This window comes from Ovis canadensis, chromosome 20, assembly GCF_042477335.2.
Source record: "Ovis canadensis isolate MfBH-ARS-UI-01 breed Bighorn chromosome 20, ARS-UI_OviCan_v2, whole genome shotgun sequence".
NCBI classification, from domain to species: Eukaryota; Metazoa; Chordata; class Mammalia; order Artiodactyla; family Bovidae; genus Ovis; species Ovis canadensis.
Genome location: NC_091264.1, coordinates 30,169,468 through 30,188,474, shown reverse-complemented (window position 1 = coordinate 30,188,474; position 19,007 = coordinate 30,169,468). Strand labels below are relative to the sequence as shown.

At 41.3% G+C, this 19,007-nt stretch overlaps 1 protein-coding gene across 5 annotated transcripts in view; it reads right to left on the bottom strand.

Moving 5' to 3' along the window:
- Positions 1 to 7,848: 7,848 nt before the first annotated feature.
- The window catches only part of LOC138425348 (adenylate cyclase type 10-like), a 38,638-nt gene continuing 27,479 nt past the window's right edge, over positions 7,849 to 19,007 (bottom strand). For all 5 annotated transcript variants that reach the window (XM_069563132.1, XM_069563131.1, XM_069563133.1 and 2 more), the window contains 12 exons: positions 18,154 to 18,217; positions 16,397 to 16,616; positions 15,949 to 16,074; positions 13,719 to 13,891; positions 12,980 to 13,136; positions 11,109 to 11,313; positions 10,925 to 11,021; positions 10,338 to 10,456; positions 9,956 to 10,073; positions 9,317 to 9,515; positions 8,601 to 8,805; positions 7,849 to 8,086 (listed from right to left, as the gene is read on the bottom strand). In XM_069563132.1, the coding sequence (XP_069419233.1) occupies positions 8,022 to 8,086; positions 8,601 to 8,805; positions 9,317 to 9,515; positions 9,956 to 10,073; positions 10,338 to 10,456; positions 10,925 to 11,021; positions 11,109 to 11,313; positions 12,980 to 13,136; positions 13,719 to 13,891; positions 15,949 to 16,074; positions 16,397 to 16,616; positions 18,154 to 18,217 (1,748 nt within the window). In that variant the 3' untranslated portion in view covers positions 7,849 to 8,021. The remainder of the gene's footprint in view (positions 8,087 to 8,600; positions 8,806 to 9,316; positions 9,516 to 9,955; positions 10,074 to 10,337; positions 10,457 to 10,924; positions 11,022 to 11,108; positions 11,314 to 12,979; positions 13,137 to 13,718; positions 13,892 to 15,948; positions 16,075 to 16,396; positions 16,617 to 18,153; positions 18,218 to 19,007) is intronic.

Below are 19,007 nucleotides of genomic sequence, written 5' to 3'. Positions count from 1 at the left end.
CTGGTTTGACTGCTCGTCAACTGAAAAGAGTGGTCTAGAGTTTGTGCTGTAATGTTCTCCTGCCAGAGGGGAAGTGATTTCCCTCCCTGATCAGACTCCTGCAATGCAGTCTGATTTAAGGGGCATGAAGGGGGATTTCTTCAAAAGCATTTCCTGCCTTTATCATGACACTTGAAAGTATAGATTCATTTGCTTGAGACGGAAATCTCCTTTTTTCTGCTTTTGACCTTGAAAACAAACGTGACCTCTTACGATGCGACACATAATGGGAGAAGGAGGATAATTCCTCAGCGCCAGGTGCTGCTAGTGCTAAAGAGCCCGCCCTCCAGTGCAGGAGATATAAGAGACATGGGTTCGACCCCTGGGTCAGGAAGATCCCCAGGAGCAGGAAATGGCAACCCACTCTAGTATTCTTGCCTGGAGAACTCCATGGACAGAGGAGGCTGGTGGGGTCGCCCAGAGTCGGACAAGACTGAAGCGACTTAGCACAGCACAAAGAGGGCTCAGGACAGAAAGGGTAGGAGAGATGGGGTTAAAAAGAAACAGGAGGAAGGCCAGAAACAAATAGATACCAAGCCTATTCCTTGGTAGAGCAAAGGATTTTCAAGCACCAGGAGATAAAAGATCTTCACAGACATCAGTTTTATCAGAGTTGGCTCTTTCTCAATTGTGTGGTCTTCTGGTAGCTCTGTTCCCCTAACTATGAGCCTAGGAAGAGCCCAGTGAAGAAAAGGCATGCAGGTGGAGGAATAAGGAATAAATGGTAAATGTGTGGCCACAGTTAAGTATAAATGAAAGCTAGTCCAGGCTGGGTATAGGAAGGCCTTTAAGGTTTCTGCCATGACTTCTCCTCAAACTGTTTGAAAATATTTGTCCATATTGAGATGAGAGACTTAGATGGAGAAGAGGAGGTGCTCAGGAATCCAGTCTTTTACAATCATGAAGAACTAGGCAAAAAGAGGTTTTCACTGTCTGAACCATCTGGAAGGGCCCTAAGCTTAGTCGAGGTACATGAGGCGAAGAGACAGGCAGGGGCTGTTTAAGCCTAGTAATGCTATTTTCAGGGAGCTCTGGCAGGATGTTCTGGGCTTCCTTTGATAGAGTCTCAGCCTGTGACAGAACCTAAATTTACTCTGTCCCTTGTGGAGGCAGCAGCTCCCCACCAATCAACTAAGCCCTCATTTACCCTGGCTAAGATGACTGGGGACTTTCCTGGTGGGAAGGAGAGATGGGGGAAGGGGAGAATAAAGTCTAAAAAGCCCCCCTCTGGGAGAAATGACTATAATTGGTCTGAATGTAACTGTTTAGAACCTGACAGAAGTAGAAGTATATTTAACAATGCAAAGGAAAATACTAAGATAATCAGTTGACTGGTAGAGAAGACTGAAGGAAGAAAGGGAAATGTACTAATTCCATCAGTGCCTATGATAGAAAGTCTATGAATTATAGTCACAGAGTCACAGTTATAAAAGTAACTTCTAAAAGGAAAATGCTAAAATTAATTTCATTTATTTTATAAAAACAAAGTAAATGCAAATGACATGGTGAGATGACTGCTTCACACTAGAACCTTTGGAACTCAGGTAAAGAAGCTCTCAGAGGAAAATACACACCCTTAACAAGAATTAAGCATCTTACTCAAACAGCTAGTTAATTTTAAAGGAGAAAAATGACATAACTAGTACATAAATAAAAGAGTTTATTCTTTGAAGTCAACTGAAATAAAGTGTTAGCTAACTTACTCAAGAAGATGGATGAAATAAACAACAAGGGGGAAATATTCACAGATAAAAAGACAATAACAAAAAAGTAAGAATAGTTTGTGCTAGTGGTGGAGGAGTGGGAATGACTGTAAAGGGGCCTGAAAGAACTTTGGGGTGTAATTAAATGTTCTTCATCATGGTTGTGGTAGTTACATGGTATATACATTTGTCAAAACCTATCCAATAGGCGTAACTTATGGCATATAAATTATATTTTGATAAAATTTATTTTACAAAGTATTTGAAAGGTCATTGGGGAATAATTAGAACAGTCTTAGAGAGAAAAGCTCTTTAAAGTATCATACAAAACTCAGAAGCCATAAAAGAATTCATAGATACATTACAACTGACACATTAAGATAAATTAAGACTGATACTTTTCCCTCTATGACAAAACACCACAAATGAAAATCAAAAGACAAAATAAGGACAAATTTTGCAACCCATATAAAGGCAGAGGGCTCATTTCCCTAACTCCTACATATCAATTAGAAAACAAATACTTAATAGAATATGGTCACAGGATATATACCTACAGCTCACACACAAAAAAATATAGACATAATAAAGATGTTTCAATTCATCTAAGGAAAATACAAGTTAAAAGTACATTGAGAGTAATTTTAAAAGAAAATGGTTAAAGAACTCTGAAAATTCTCACCTTCATAAAAGAAACAAGAAAACTGGCAAAAATATGGTCAAATTTTTTAGAACTCTGGAAATTAACCAATGGCTTGCATCAATCCAAGGAGTGTTTACTCAAGAAAAATGGCTTCCCCTTGCCCCTATTTAAGAGACAACTTTATAAAGCAATAATTATATACCTGTGCTGATGGGCACACCATTTATTAAGATGTAACTTTTATGACAGTAACAATATGAAGAGGGAGAAAAAAGGAATGGAGCTACATAGAATCAAAGTTTTTGTCTAAATATATTATTGAAATTGTTATATTAATCTGAACTAGATTATTTTAAATTAAAATGCTAACTATAATCTCTACAGTAAGAAAACAGTGCAAAATTATACAGTAAAAGAAATGACAAGGGAATTAAATTATCTAATATGACAAAAGACAGTGGTGAAATAAAGGAGAAAAAAGACATAAAAGAAGTAGAAAACAAATAACAAGCTGGAAGACATAAATCTTACCTTATCAGTAACTATACTGAATGTAAATAGATTAAACATCCTAATTAAAAGGCAGATATTGGCAAAATTGATTTAAAAAATATATGATTCTAATATATGCTGCTTCTAGAAGACAAACGTTAGACTGAAAACCACAAGTCTGCTGAAAGTAAAAGAATGGAAAAACATATCATGCAAACTAGTTACAGAGCACTAGAGTAGCTATGGGAGAAGGCAATGGCAGCCCACTCCAGTACTCTTGCCTGGAAAATCCCATGGACGGAGGAGCCTGGTGGGCTGCAAGTCCATGGGGTCGCTAGGAGTAAGACACAACTGAGTGACTTCACTTTCACTTTTCACTTTCATGCAGTGGAGAAGGAAATGGCAACCCACTCCAGTGTTCTTGCCTGGAGAATCCCAGGGACGGGGGAGCCTGGTGGGCTGCTGTCTCTGGGGTCGCACAGAGTCGGACACGACTGAAGCGACTTAGCAGCAGCAGCGGTGGCAGAGTAGCTATACTAATATCAGACAAAATAGGCTTTAGGACAAAAATTGTTACTAGTGACAAAGGAGATTTTATAATGATAAAAGAATAAATCCACTAAGAAGATATAACAATTATAAATATATGTTTACCTAAGAACAGAGTTTCAAAATACATGAGGCAAAAACTGACAGAACTGAAGGGATAAATAAATTGTAATGGTTGTAGACTTCAATATTTTACTTTCAAAAACAATACAGCAAAGAGGTGGAAGATCAACAACAAAAGAGTGACAGGAATAACACTATAAACCAATTGGACCTCTCAGATATCTACAGAACACACCATCCAACAAAGCAGAATACACATTCTTCTCAAATATACATGCAACAGTCTCTAGGATAGACCATATGCTTGACCATAATCAAGTCTAAATAAATTTAGAAGGCCTGAAATTATATAAAGTATTTTTTCTGACCATAATGGTTTGAAACTAGAAGTCAATAACAGAAGCAAAATTTGGAAAGTCACAAATATGTGGAAATCAAACAACTCACTCCTAAATAACAAATAGGAAAAAGAAGAAATCACAACAGAAATTAGAAATCAATGAATACTTTGAAATGAATGAATATAATTATGCAACATACCAAAAGTTAGTTGATTCAACAAAGACAGTGCTTAGAGGGAAATTTATAGTTGTAAACACCTATGTTAGAAAAAAAAAGAGAAGATTTCAAATTAATAACCTAATTTTCCACCTGAAGAAACTAGAAATAAAAGAGCAGACTAAACTCAAAGCAAGCAGAAGGAAGAAAATAATAAAAAATTAGAGCAGAAATAAATGAAATAGAGAACAGAAAAACAACAGAAAAAAAATCAACAAAACCAAAAGTTGGTTCTTTGACCAGATCACCAAAATTGACAAATCCTGGCTAGAATGGATAAGAAATAAAGAGAAGATGACTCAAATTACTAAATCAGAAATGAAAAGGGAAGAACTACTGACCTTATGAAATAAAAAGGATAAGAAATATTATGAAAAATTGCATATCTTAGATAACTTAGATGAAATGGACAAATTCCTAGAAAGATGTAAACTACTGAAAATGACTTAAGGAGAAATAGAAAATCTATACCATGTAAAGAGGTTTAATTAGTAATCAAAAAACTTCCCACAAAGAGATGCTTAGGACCAGATGGCTTTTCTGGTGAGTTCAATCAAATACTGAATGAATGTTAAAACCAATCCTTTACAAATTCTTCAAAAAAAAAATAAAATAAAAAAGAAGAGGAAGGAATACTTACCAACTCATTTCTATGAGAGCAGTTTTACTTAGATACAAAAACCAGACAAAGAGATCACAAGAAAACTATAGGCCAACATTCTGTATGAATGTAGATGCAAAAAATCTTCAATGAAACAGTGGCAGATAGGACCTGGGAACAAGTAGAAAGGATTACAGACCATGACAAAGCAAGACTTATTCTAGGAATGCAAGGTTGGTTCTACATTTGAAAATCAGTATGATACATCATATTAATAGAAACTCCTCCCTGCCAAACCACATGATCATTTCAATGGGTGACAGAAAAAGTGTTTGGCAAAACCCAACACTCTATCATGATAAAAACACTATAAAGAAGAACACATTTGAGTCAGTTCTAATGAGGTGGATGAAACTGGAGCCGATTATACAGAGTGAAGTAAGCCAGAAAGAAACATCAATATTAATACTTATATATGGGAGGGATTGGGGGCAGGAGGAAAAGGGGATGACAGAGGATGAGATGGCTGGATGGCATCACCGACTCCATGGATGTGAGTTTGAGTGAACTCTGGGAGATGGTGATGGACAGGGAGGCCTGGCATGCTGCAATTCATGGGGTCGCAAAGAGTTGGACACAACTGAGCGACTGAACTGAACTGACTGAACTGATATGGAATTTATGGTGACAATGATCCTATAAGCAAGACAGCAAAAGAGACACAGATATAAAGAACAGACTTTTGGACTCTATGGGAGAAGGTAAGGGTGGGATGATTTGAGAGAATAGCATTGAAACATGTATATTACCATATGTGAAACAAATGACCAGTGCAAGTTTGATGCATGAAGCAGGGCACTCAAAGCCAGTGCTCTGGGACAACCCAGAGGGATGGGGTGGAGAGGGGGGTGGTTCAGGACAGGGAGGACACATGTGCAGCCATGGCTGATTCACATTGATGTATGGCAAAAACCACCACAATAAAGTAATTATCTTCCAGTTAAATAAATAAAATTTTTAAAAAGAAAACTTAATAATGCTGATAGCAGTTCTCTGCAAATTGATTTACAGAGTCAACATATTCTATCAAAATTACAGCTATCCTTTTTGTAGAAACTGGCAAGCTGATAGTGATATGGAAATTCAAGGGACCCAGAATAATCAAAACAATCTTGAAAAGAATAATAAAGTTGGAAGACACATTTCCTGATTTTAAAACTTACTACAAAGCTGCAATAATCAGGACTGTGTGGCTTGCCATAAGGATAGATATATAGGCCAATGCAACAGAATTGAGAGTTCAGAAATAAATCCATACATCTAATAAAACCATATATCAACAAGAGTACTTGGGGACTTCCCTGGTGATCCAGTGGTTAAGACTCTAAGCTTCCACAGTAGGGGGCCTGGGTTTGATCCCTGGTCAGGAAACTAAAGATCCCTGCCATGCCATGCAGTGCAGCCAAAACAAAACTAATAAGTAAATCTTATTAAAAAATAAAAATGACAGTATTTACTTAAATGGGGGAGGAATAGTCTTTTTAACAAATGGTGCTGAGATAGTCGGAAAAGGCAATGGCACCCCACTCCAGTCTTCTTGCCTGGAAAATCCCATGGACAGAGGAGCCTGGTAGGCTGTAGTCCACGGGGTCATGAAGAGTCGGACACGACTCAGTGACTTCACTTTCACTTTTCGCTTTCATGCATTGGAGAAGGACATGGCAACCCACTCCAGTGTTCTTGCCTAGAGAATCCCAGGGACGGGGGAGCCTGATGTGCCGTCTATGGGGTCACACAGAGTCGGACATGACTGAAGCGACTTAGCAGCAGCAACACAGAGTCGGACATGACTGAAGCGACTTAGCAGCAGCAGCAGCAGCAGCAGCTGAGACAGTGTATATCCACATGCAAAAGAATGAGGGAAACTTAAATTTCACTATATGCAAAAATGAACTCAAAATAATCAAAGACCTAAATAAAAGCTAAAACTATAAAACTCTTAAGAAAACAGAGAAAAAAATCTTTGTGACTTAAGATGAGCAATGGTTTCTAAGCTATGACACCAAAGCTGCTGCTGCTGCTGCTAAGTCGCTTCAGTAGTGTCTGACTCTGTGCGACCCCAGAGACGGCAGCCCATAAGCCGCCAAAAAACAAAAACAGATAAATTGGACTTCATCAAAACAAAACACTTTTGTGCTATAAAACAATACCACCATGAATGTGAAAAGACAACTTACAGAATAAGAGAAAATATTTATAAATCAAATCTGATAAGGGTTTAGCATCCAGAATATATAAGAAATTCTTCAAGCTCAACAATAAAAAGGCAAATATTCCAATAACAAACAGGCAGAGGATCTGAATAGACATTTCTCTAAGAAGACATACAAATGGCCAATAAGCTTATAAAAAATGAACATCATTAGTCATTAAGGAAATACAATTCAACAACACACTGAGATATTACTTCACAATCACTGCTGCTGCTGCTGCTAAGTCGCTTCAGTCGTGTCTAGCTCTGTGCGACCCCATAAACAGCAGCCCACCAGGCTCCGTCATCCCTGGGATTCTCCAGGCAAGAACACTGGAGTGGGTTGCCATTTCCTTCTCCAATGCATAAAAGTGAAAAGTGAAAGTGAAGTCGCTCAGTCGTGTCCAACTCTTCGTGACCCCATGGACTGCAGCCTAGAATGGCTATATAAAAAAACAAGCAAATAACAATTGTTTGTGAAGATGTGAAAAACTGGAACCCTTACACATTGCCGCTGGGAATATAACTGGTATAGCAACTTAGGAGAAAAGATGACAGTTCCTTAAAGAGCTAAACAGAGAGCATCTGCATGACCTAACAATTCCTTTCCTGGGTATATACCGAGAAGAACTGAAACATGGGTTTAAACAAAAACCTGCACACGAATGTTTATGATGGCATTATTCATAGTAACAAAAAAGCAGAATCAAGCCAATATCCACTACTGCATGAACAGATCAGCAAAATGTGGCATATCCATATAATGGAATGTTATTCAGCCACAAAAGGAAATGCTACAACATGGAAGAATTACCTGTTAATAGATCTCACCTTATATAAGATGGAATCAGCTTAATCTCAAAGCCTCCCTGACCTCTGGTCTAGCTCTGGTTCTAGTAATAATTTCTTCCACAGTTGCATTAATGAAGAGAGTTAAGAAAGATCTAAATTTCATGCTTTAGAAACACATGCTTTTATTTTTACGAAGATATAGTGGTGAATGTAAAAGGCTAGCATATTTAATATGTACATATACAGCATCTTAAAAAGGAGACTTGGTGGCATATCTTTGTGTTACATGTAATAAAAGAATCATGGTCCCTTCAGAGGATTTTTGTTTGATTAACAGATACATTCTTGAATTTCTTCTTTATCCTTCTTGTTGACATCAACCTCTCTGACAAACCCTGAAAATAGGAACATAAAGAGTAATACAAACACAAAGAATTTCCTTGGCTATTACAAATTTAACTCATGGCCTGGAAAAAGGAGATTTGCTGGGTCCTAAAGCAAGGAACTATATTCTCTCCTCTCTTTTTCTTGCTCATTTCTTAGCATTCACCTTCATAGACATTACCTTGTGATTTCTAAGGCCTTCTTTCTCCCTTAGTGACCATCCAGCTACTCCACGGAAACAACCTACTTGTTTGTGCAGGGACCAAAGGGGAATTTCCTATGCCTAAGAGTTACAGATGCTGAAACAAAGGGCTGACAGGGGCTCTTACACCCCTTACATAAAGGACTCTCTGTTGAGGCGGAGGCTGGCACTGTGAGAGAATGACAACGACCTCTAAAGCAAGGACTAATCCTCATACCTGGATGTCCCTTCTTATTTGAAAATGCCTTTTAACTGCTTGTGAGTAAGAATCTGAGACTGTTCTTTATGTCTCTCAGACAAGAGTTCCAGAAAGGAATGCTTACTCTGTATTTCCAAATTTTGTTCAAAGGAGTTATTTTCCTCCAGGAATTCTCCCTCTATCCAAATCCTGGTCAGGCAGGTGTCAAAAGGTCTGATGATGTTGGTCAAGGACATCTCTCCATTTCTCATTACAAAGGCTTTAAGCTCAGAGACCCATTGGTGATAGACGGGGCAGGTCCCACATCGAGAGAAGAACTCCTTAAAGTACTGAAAGGAAAGGAAGGCCCATTAGCTCAGGGATTAGTACTTTTTTCCTCCACTCCACTCCATCAGAACTTACTGCAGCTCCCACTCAGCACACTCACTCAGGGTTAGGGGAACAGGAAGGAGTTACTGATGGTCAAGGAGGCCCAGACAGTCTGTTCTCAGATACAGAGGAACTGCAATGTTTTTTAGATTCAGAAGGAAAGGATGTAGGAGAATGTGTCAAACTATAGACAAAGCCAGAGTGTTCTAATGAGAAGGGCTAAGTGTCAACATTTTAATGGCATTGGGTAGTAGCTTTTGCAAATCCTAAGAAATCCAGTCCTGATTTACATGCAAGAATATCTGGGAGGACACATGAGGTAGGTGGACAGAGTCTGTAGGTGGAGGGGGAAAAAAGGGTTCAAGGAGGAAAAAGAAACCAAGGCAGCAAGGAGAAGAGTAAGGGAGAGAGGCAGGTGGCAGAAAGAGTACCATGCCTTAGGTGTTAGTTGAGAATAACGGAGACAGGTACCATGAGGGTTTGGTGGCGAGTCTCTGCGAGAGTTTGCAGGAGGACATCCTCTGGCATCTTCTGTAAAATTAGCACCTGGCACTCTAGGAATCGGACAAAGCCATGGGAACCAAATAGTGAGGCATTGGTTCTTTTCACCAACTGGCGAGCCTTGGAGAAGTGGTACTCAAACTGATTCCACTGTGAGTCCTGCGCAAACCTGAAGGGAAAGAACCACAGCTCTCAGCTCTCTCCCCTAATTGCCCACTATGGCTCCTCCATAGAACCGTCACTACTCTGAGGGTCTAAGACCTCCTTCAGTCAGATTTGGGATTCTAGTAAGGGGCCAAGGCTACTAACTCACATGTAAGGAGGCTCAAAAGAAAACCAATGATATACAGCTTTGCCATGGATTATCTCACACTTAAATGTAACTCTAAACTGAACCCTTAATCTATGAACCCAAACCTCTTAAGGGACAAGAAGAACCCTTCCAATAACGTGGAGGGAAATGGGAGGTGAGTGGTCTTTAGAAATGGGTTGGAGATGTGGAACCATCCTGCTTTGGAGGGCAAAAGGCAATAGCTTAAATGAGTTCATGGTGTCTTTAAACTTACCCTTTCCCACAGCCCCAAGTAACACTCTGACACCCTGCATTACCACATGGCCAGAGAGGAGTGGACCCCCAGCATGACATTGCTCTGAGAATTTAGAATGCAGCTGTGCTCGTAGTGTTGAATGAAATGCAGACATTCCTCAAAGGGCCGACACAGCCATCCTGTGGACAGAGAAAGTAACCAGGCTAGTAGTATAAGTTGTCAACCCTAATGTGGTATATAAGGTGCGTGGTCCAGGGGAGGAGACACCACCTGAAAAGCAGACACCTTGAATCACAGTGTGGTTCCTAGACTTTAAGGAACAAGGGTGAGGAGCAGAGGCCATGCCCAAAGGACAGGCCCATGAGCGCCTGTGTTCCAAACCTAGGGCCCCACCTGAGGTCTGAATCCCTCAGGAATACAGCAGAGCCCTGCACATGATTTACCTTTTCCGTAGAGCAGCAGATCTAAGCAAGCAGAATAGAAGCAGGCCTGGCCAAGGACATCATGACTCTGGGAAATGAGCGCCCACTGACTCTCCAGCACGTGGACACACAGATCAAATCTGCCGAGAGACAGAGCCACAGGGACCAGTTGGAGAACGGGAAGGGCTGTATAGGAGAGGACGGGATCTTATACCTTCAAGGTGGCCTAACAGCCCCTAGATCTCCATTCCGTAATTCTATTTATATAGAGAGTATCTGTGCCTGGGATCAGACCTATCTCTAAACAAAGGAAGTGGGAAAATGACTCTGAGACAACTTCCAGGGTCTTGAGCAATTACCGACCTCCTTGCAGTAAAATGCATGCGGGGGGTGGAGGGAAAGGAGGGGGGATATCTAGTGCCCAGACTCTGCATTTCTACTCCTGACCCCTCAAACTTAAGACGATGTTTCCTGGAGGACTACTGAAGACAGTGCTGGCTGTGGAGACAAGACAGCTTCTCCCTCTCCACTCTAAACTGCTCTGGTAGGTCATAATCTCCCCTCTGAGGCAACAAATAAATACAAAGGACAGAAAAGGATCTTAATACTTCTTCTTCAGAAATGCAGATCTGAAGAGAACTGAGAGAACCAGATTCTCCAGAGCTGGTTTCTTGAGGTGTCTGCATATCTCATGAGCTTGAAAACCTAAGGAGGTTAAAGAGCATTGTGAGGTCTAGAGGTGCGCCTGGCCTCTCTAAAAGCCCCAGGCCCACCAGCCCCAGGCCCCATTACCCAGCTTGATGGAGAAGTCGAGATGCCCAAGGCAGAGTTTGGTATAGGCCAAGGCCTGCATGAGCTGGGCTGTGGCCAACAGTCCCTCCCTGGAGAACCAGCACAGGCTGCTTTTCTGAATGGCCAGCTGCTCACGGTGCAGCCACTTCTCCTTGTCACCCACGTTCTGGGAGAACTGGGAGAGGGCCACATAGGTAGAGACAACCTGTGGGACAACAAACATGGGGTGAATATCCAGACTGCACAGTCAGGCTGCAGCTCCAGCTCGTCCCTTTTCTGGGTAAGAGCCCCCGCGTGCCTGCTATTCACTCTATGTAGCACCCCTGGGGACCACTGCTCACCTCAACTCCAGCTATGAAAACATGCTCCGTCTCACCCCTACATGTCTGATTTGAACATTGTCACTGCTTGTTCTTTAAACAAACAGCTTCCTCCATCTGCCCCTCTTCTTTTCCCCAATCCAAGACTTTCCCCTTCAAAACGCTGGTCAAACTGCACCTCTTCTGTTTTCTCTAACTGAAGCCTCTAACTGCTCCTTAGAACTCTATAGAACTGCCGCCTAGATCTGTCATCAGTTGTGTGTACATTTGACATCATTTGATGACACTTTGAAACTCTGTCTCCATTAGATTTCCAATATAAGTAGACTCTGTCACTCCTAAGAATTTTCCAACAGCTTCTCATCTTCTTTGGAGTAAAAGCCAAAACTCCCACGGTGGCCACAAGGCCTGCACCATCTGCCATCCCCTTCCCTAGACTCTCTGACTCACCTCCTGGCTCTTTCTCTTCTTCTCACTCCCTCCTCCAGTCACACGGGCCCCTGTACTCCTCCTCCACATAGAGGACAGGCCTTGTGCATCCACTCTGCCTTCCTCTTGCCCGCTCTTCTCCCAGGTAGCCTCTTCTCCCACATGGCCTACTTTCTCATCTCCTTCAGATAGTTGCCCAAATGCTACCTGCTCGGTGAGGCTTTCCCTACCACCTTATTAAAACTGCACCCCTAGTTCCCAGAACTCTGTGTCCTCTGGTCTCCACTTAATTTATTTCATTGCATTTATTATCACCTAACATACTAAATATTTCACTTATGTTTCCCTGGAACTAAGATCCAGTGTCTGGTACAGAGTAAGTAAAAGTCGTTCAGTTGTGTTCGACTCTTTGTGACCCCACAGACTAAACAGTCCATGAATTCTCTAGTCCAGAATACTGGAGTGGGTAGCCTTTCCCTTCTCCAGGGGATCTTTTACTCTGGCTTTTACTCCAAAGAAGATGAGAAGCTGTTGGAAAATTCTTAGGAGTGACAGAGTCTACTTATATTGGAAATCTAATGGAGACAGAGTTTCAAAGTGTCATCAAATGATGTCAAATGTACACACAGCCCAGGGATTGAACCCACATTGCAGGCAGGTTCTTTACCAACTGAGCTATCAGGGAAATCCGGTATAGAATAGGTGTTCATATTTGTTGAGCAAATGGATATACATAGAGACACTAAAATTAGGACGACATATTTCCCTTTCTTCTTTTTCCCTAAGTCAGCAAATCTTATCCTTATTTTTGGACCACTGGCTTGAGAATCTGGTGGAAGCTATGACCCCTTCCCTACTTCTGATCACTCCTTAAATACTCTTTTGTACACACAAATACACACTAATGTCAACATTCAGTTCAGAGGGTACACAGATAGCGTCATACATGAAAGCCTCCCTATAAACTGCAAACTAAGAACCCTGTTCAAACACACAATCAGCAAAGTCCTGTTAAGTCTGGGTTACCGTGGAACCATGCTTTACCAGGGACTTGACAGGGTCTCTCCCCTAGCATTTTAGGTTTCTGAGTGAGGTCCAGAGGTAAAGCAAGGGCTTGCTTACCTGGGCTTCACCAGGAAACTCCTTGACTGAATTCTTCTGCATAAGAGTGGCCAGGCAGGCAAACCTGCGGCTGCTGGCTGTGGCCTCCAGGCTGTAGAGCTGCCGGAGCAGGGAGAGACAGTGCATCTGCTGCTGGAGGACTGCCAGCTGCTTCTTCCTGGTGTGAAGCAAAGGGTGGTTAGCACGCCCTTATCCTTTACCAGGGTCCACCAGCCTTCCCCAAAAGAAATTGGAGTCTACTCACCCACAGACTTCCAGACTCAGAAAGATTCCTGGGAGCCCACTACTTCTAACCTCATATGCTTTTCAAATTCATCCCTCTTGACCAAAAAGAAGTTTTCAGAGAGGTTTTTTTTAAAAAAGGTTCATTCTTTGAATTGTTCTTTTGGTTGAACAGATTTCCTATAAATCATTATAGCTCGATAACTAGGAAGTGTTTAATATTATGTGTATATCTATCAGAGAAATAACACTAAATTCCATATATGTGTATGTGTACACACAGTACACATATATTTATCTTTATTTGAAAAAGACAGGATAATACCATACTTCAAAGAGAAAAGATGTACTCGTTCTGCTACACTGAACTGGCCCAGAGTAAGGTAAATGAATGAGAACTGTTCATATGCTTGAAAAGAGGAGCCTTAGAGTCAAATAGGCAAAATTTCAGCCTAGGTCCAACTTGAGCTCTCTGTGACCCTAAATGGAACCAGGACAAGTTGGCAGAGCTTCTCACTTCTCACTAGGGTTGTTTCGAGGTTGACTCAGGGAACAGGAATACCAGCATTTTTCTAGAAATGTTTGGAAAATGACACCAAGCCAGGTCCAGGGAAAACTCCTTTTCAGCAGACGAAGGGCTCGCCTAGCCAGTTTTTTGGCCAGGGTGATCTGTCCCATGTTGAAACAGACCTGGAGATAGTAAAGTGAGAAAGACAATGTAAACGTGAGAAGAGTCCTAAGGACAAGGTTCTGGATACAACACACCGGCTCTTATTTTGGAATGCGTACCTGGGGCCCGAGGTGCCAGAGTGAGCAGAGTTAGAGCAGAACCTGGCCACACTAACAAGCACCCGTAGGGCCATGAGCAAGCAAAGGATTGAGAAAATGGAGAAAGCACTCTTCTTTCTCATCTCCCACAGTAGAGAGAGGCTGTGATTTACAAAGCGATGCTGGGAGACGCAGATGGGACTGTCTTTAGCTTCAGATGCCATGGAAAGCATCTGAGATATCACCAAATCTCATCACTCTCTTCATAAACAAGTTGTACCACCACAGTGTATGAGGATAGGAGCTGAGGTACTACCCTGAAGTTATCATATACCTTCATGCTCTATGGCTAAATCTATGGCTAAGAAAGGGATCAAGTCTATGGTAATTTCTGAACAATCTTAGGAAGACTGTACAATAATTCTTTCTTTAAAATGGAAAGAAAGAATTATTTAAAACTTTGCTTCCCTGGTGGCTCAGATGGTAAAGAATCTGCCTGTGGTGCAGGAGACCTGGGTTTGATCCCTGGGTCAGGAAGATCCCCTGGAGGAGGGCACGGCAACCCACTCCAGTATCCTTGCCTGCAGAATCCCATGGACAGAGGAGCCTGGCAGGCTACAGTCAGTCCATGGGGTCTGAAAGAGTTGGACACGACTGAGTGACTAACACTTTCAAAGACCTTTTGGTTGAAACACAAATAATACAACACTGTGGACTACTGTAATATTCCCTTTGGTGTTCAAAGGCTTTATCCACATGAGGTTTATTCTCCTAACCAAAGTATCTTAAGGTTTACACTGAAATTAATTTTTCCTTACTTTTAAAAAATTTTAAATCTTGGCTCCCCAACAAAAATCCCCCCGTTTTATGGAGTCATTATTTATAAATTGATAATCATTCCAACACATTTTTCTCTGTGGATTTAATAGCAATGAGGCTGGGAGAAGTTACTGAGCTGTCCTGGGTTATTCATACACAATAAATAAGTTTACTCCTATTTGTCATTTGACAATGGAATGTCTCATGCCGTGCTTGCCCCAGAGTTTTTATTTGTCATACAAATCTAATTCCTTCAGGAAATCTGTCATAAATGATACAGAATGATCTACAAGGTACATTATTTATTTATTTTTTTTGGGCTGCAGTGCACCCAAAGATCTTAGTTTCCTGACCAGGGACTGAAGCCTCCTGCCCACTTGCTGCTAGAGTGGAAGTGTGGAGTCTCAATCACTGGATCACCAGGGAAGTTTTGTTTACTGTTAAAGCAAGATGCGGAATGGAGTACAGAGAGCTCCTATTTGTATTTAACAAAGGAAGTGGTTAGATTATATACATTAATGTATGCTGAGCCCCTCTGGCAAAATACATACAGATACATAACATTGGAGGGAGGACCCAGCAGCTGAGTGGTATAGGGTTGAGCGGGAAGAGTTTGAAAAGTATGCTCTTTTCCTTCTAGCTTTATTGAGATATCTTTCACACATAACATTGTGTAGGTTTCAGGTGTACAACGTGATGATTTCTTTCACTGAAGGACAGTGACAATATAATGTTAGTTTTAGGTGTACAGTACAATGTTTCAATATATGTATATACTGGGAAATGATCACTACAACAAGTTTAACATCTATCACCACATATAATTACAATTTTTTTCTTGTGATGAGAACTTTTAAGATCTATTCTCTTAGCAACTTTCAAATATACAATACAGTATTGTTAACTACAGTCACAAGCTGTACATCACAGGACTTATAACTGGAAGTTTATATCTTTTGATCACTTTCACCAACCTATCAACTATGCTGGGGGTGACAAGGGATTAGGAAGTGCTCTTTCACTTTCTACATGTATTTCTATGTTTTGAATTTAAATCACATTTATAATTGCTCACAAAAGGCAAAGAGACTTTAAAGGAAATAATAGGGTAATCCTTAAGGAGAAATACCGCAAACTACAAGGTTAACCCCTGCCCTCACCTCTGACTGGAGACGACAGAAAGTGGCTTCTTCAAACTGACAGATCTTCACCTTGTGCTTTTTAAAAAACGAGAATGCGGAGGGTTGGCCCAGAAGACTGCTTGCCTTCCTCAAATAAAAGAAGGCCTCCAAACAAGAGAAGGGGAGGAGAAACTGCATTAGGATTCGGATGCTACTAAGTGTGTGATCAGGACGACGGCTGGACCAAGGCTATGAAGAATCTGAACTGTGGCAGGATTTAACTGGAAACGGGGAGCTGGACTGTGCGGGAGACGTCGAGGTACTCTTCACTGCCACACTTCCGCTTTGTACTCTCGCCTAGACCCCTTACAGCGCCTTCCTCTCCCCCACTTTCCTCCGTTTTTTCATACTTGTTGGTAAGAAATCCCCATCAAATCCCCCCAAGTCATAGGGCTCAGCTCAGGGGTAGAGAGCAGAGCTTGCTTACCATGTAATTATCTGACAGCTCCAAGGAGGCAGCGGCAGATTCCAGCAGGTAATAAAATGCACAAGTGGTTTCTCCAATGACCAGGCAGTGCTGGGTGAGGGGCGAGAGCACTAACTTCAGGACTTCCCTACAGTGGCAGGGCTTCGTGGTCAACAGGCCTTTCTTGGGGTTGCTCTGAGCCAGACTCCTGTTCACTTTATCCAGGAACTCTTCCTCTGTTCTTTGTGGAGAGAAGATGAAGAGCTAACAGTGGCCATATAGCACCCACTTTTGCTGAGGCATTACCAGGTCCGAAAGCCACTTTGTCTGGGAAGTTTTCCTTTATGATTCATTAATCCTATGTCTATCCTTCTCCTCCATCGATCCACAAGGTTTTGAATGACAGGGACTTTGTTCTTAATGGCAAAGCCCTATCTGGGAGTTTAAAAAACCTAAAGCCAAACTAAGTACCTCACAAACGAAATGGGGAAAAGACCACATCTCAAGAGCAAACTAACACTCTGCTACATGAAAACACAAAAATGATACAAAGCAATAACTAATAATAAATTTATTTATCAGCCCATTTGAACTCTATCATTGCACACATAAATATTATTTTATGAAATAACACCATCTTATTCTATAAAAACCCTGCCATTCAGGTAGGCAAAATTATCTCCCTTTTACAGATGAAGAAATTGAAGCTCTGGGAGGTTAAATAACTTATATATGACCTCGCAGCTACTGATGTGTGTGCTGTACTTAGTCGCTCAGTCATATCCAACTCTTTGTGACCCCGGGGACTGTAGCCCCCTAGAATCCTCTGGGATTCTCCAGGCAGCAATACTGAAGTGGGTTGCCATGCCCTCCTCCAGGGCGTCTTCTCAACCCAGGGATCGAACCTAGGTCTCCCACATTGCAGGTGGCTTCTTTACCATCTGAGCCACCAGGGAAGCCCAAGAATACTGGAGTGGATAGCCTATCCCTTCTCCAGCGGATCTTCTCAACCCAGGAATCGAACTAGGGTCTCCTCCAGTGCAGGCAGATTCTGAGCTACTAAGTAAAACCAAAACTAGAGTTCACCTTTCTGAACTACTAGTCCGGTGCATTTTTCACAGGCACCACAAGTTCAAAAGAGGTCTGATCTCTCTGAGATAGAATGACTGAAAAAGTGAGAACTGAGGAGGGCTTTGGATAGTGAACATTCTGATAAGTTAGAAGGATATAGACGTCACTGAGTATTTTTAAAAGGGAGAATTGTGTGAGCAAAGACATATTAAGGATGGGGGTGACTAATGTAGAATATAGGTTTTTGTTTGAAAACTGTAGGAAATCAGGCTGAATAAATGAGAGCTGAATAACTTAAGAGTTGCTGGTGAATTCAAGGTAGGAACTTGCAAAATTGGTAAGATATGCATTAGAAAGCCAGAAAGTACATGGTTATGAAATATAAAATCATTTTAATATCATCTGGGTTCAAAAGTAATTGAGCAGGCAAATTTATAGCTGAAAAAAATCTGTTACGTGTATAATACATTTGAGAGAGATTAAATAAAGTTTTTCTTAATCACTAAGAAATAATTTCCCTATAAACAGTCAAACAAAGCCTTTCCGATTCACTGTTAACTTGCATTTTGGGCTGAGAACAGAAGTCACCATTCCTGGGTGGTCACATGCCTTCCTTGTCTGTAGGTAAGGTGAGCGCCCTAGTTTAATGATCAGCTGTGTCTTACTTTCTGGCGGCCTCCACGACCACTCTCAGCATCTCCACCTACCTGCAGTATTCTCTTGTGAAGGACTCCTGACTTCTGGATGATTCTGTCTGGAACTGAGAAGTGTCTGTAGGGAGGAAAAGATGACTGTCCTTAATCGCCTGTGTTTGTATTAACTGAGAACATTTAAAAATTCCTGACTATCTTTCATGAAAATTGCTTCCCCCATTATAAAAATGGTAAATTTAGGTTTAATAGTAACCTTACATGCAAGATTAGGGTACTAATTCTTTTTTCCTTAAATGCAATTACTTGTGATTTAAATAGTAATTCCTTTCATTCTCAAACCTCCCAAACCAATTCCTAATTCTGTTTGCCAAAGAAATGAATAAAGAATATGGCCGTCTGGTTTGATGACTAATTCTAATAGTAGAGATCTATGAACATATCTGGGTCAGATTTATAACTAGGTGGGAGAGAACCACAGAAGAAGTGACCTAGTAGAGAAAAACATGAGGGCACAAGATGTCATCCCACCAGGGTCACAGGAGCCAGAAGAGGTTTTCAGCTTTACCTGGTTGATCCTAAATAACCTCTGTCCTCCAGACATGCCTCTTCCTCTGCAGCTGACTTCTGATCAAAAGGCAAAGACTGGAAAATGCTGTGGCGATGCTACCTATTTGGGCTCAGGAGCACAGGTGGTGGGACTGAAAAGGAGTCTAAAGGAACGATTATAGGGAGGGTTTGTGCTAAGTAAAAGGGCTGGCTCGCCGATTATTTAATGATGTCATACAAGGTAAAGTAAGGAAACTGGAATTTGGCAGCACTACTGTGATGCACAATTCTCAGGCACCACCGTATTGCAGCCTGAGAGAACAGCATGCTTTGTTCTGCATGTCTGTGCACAGAGACCCAGG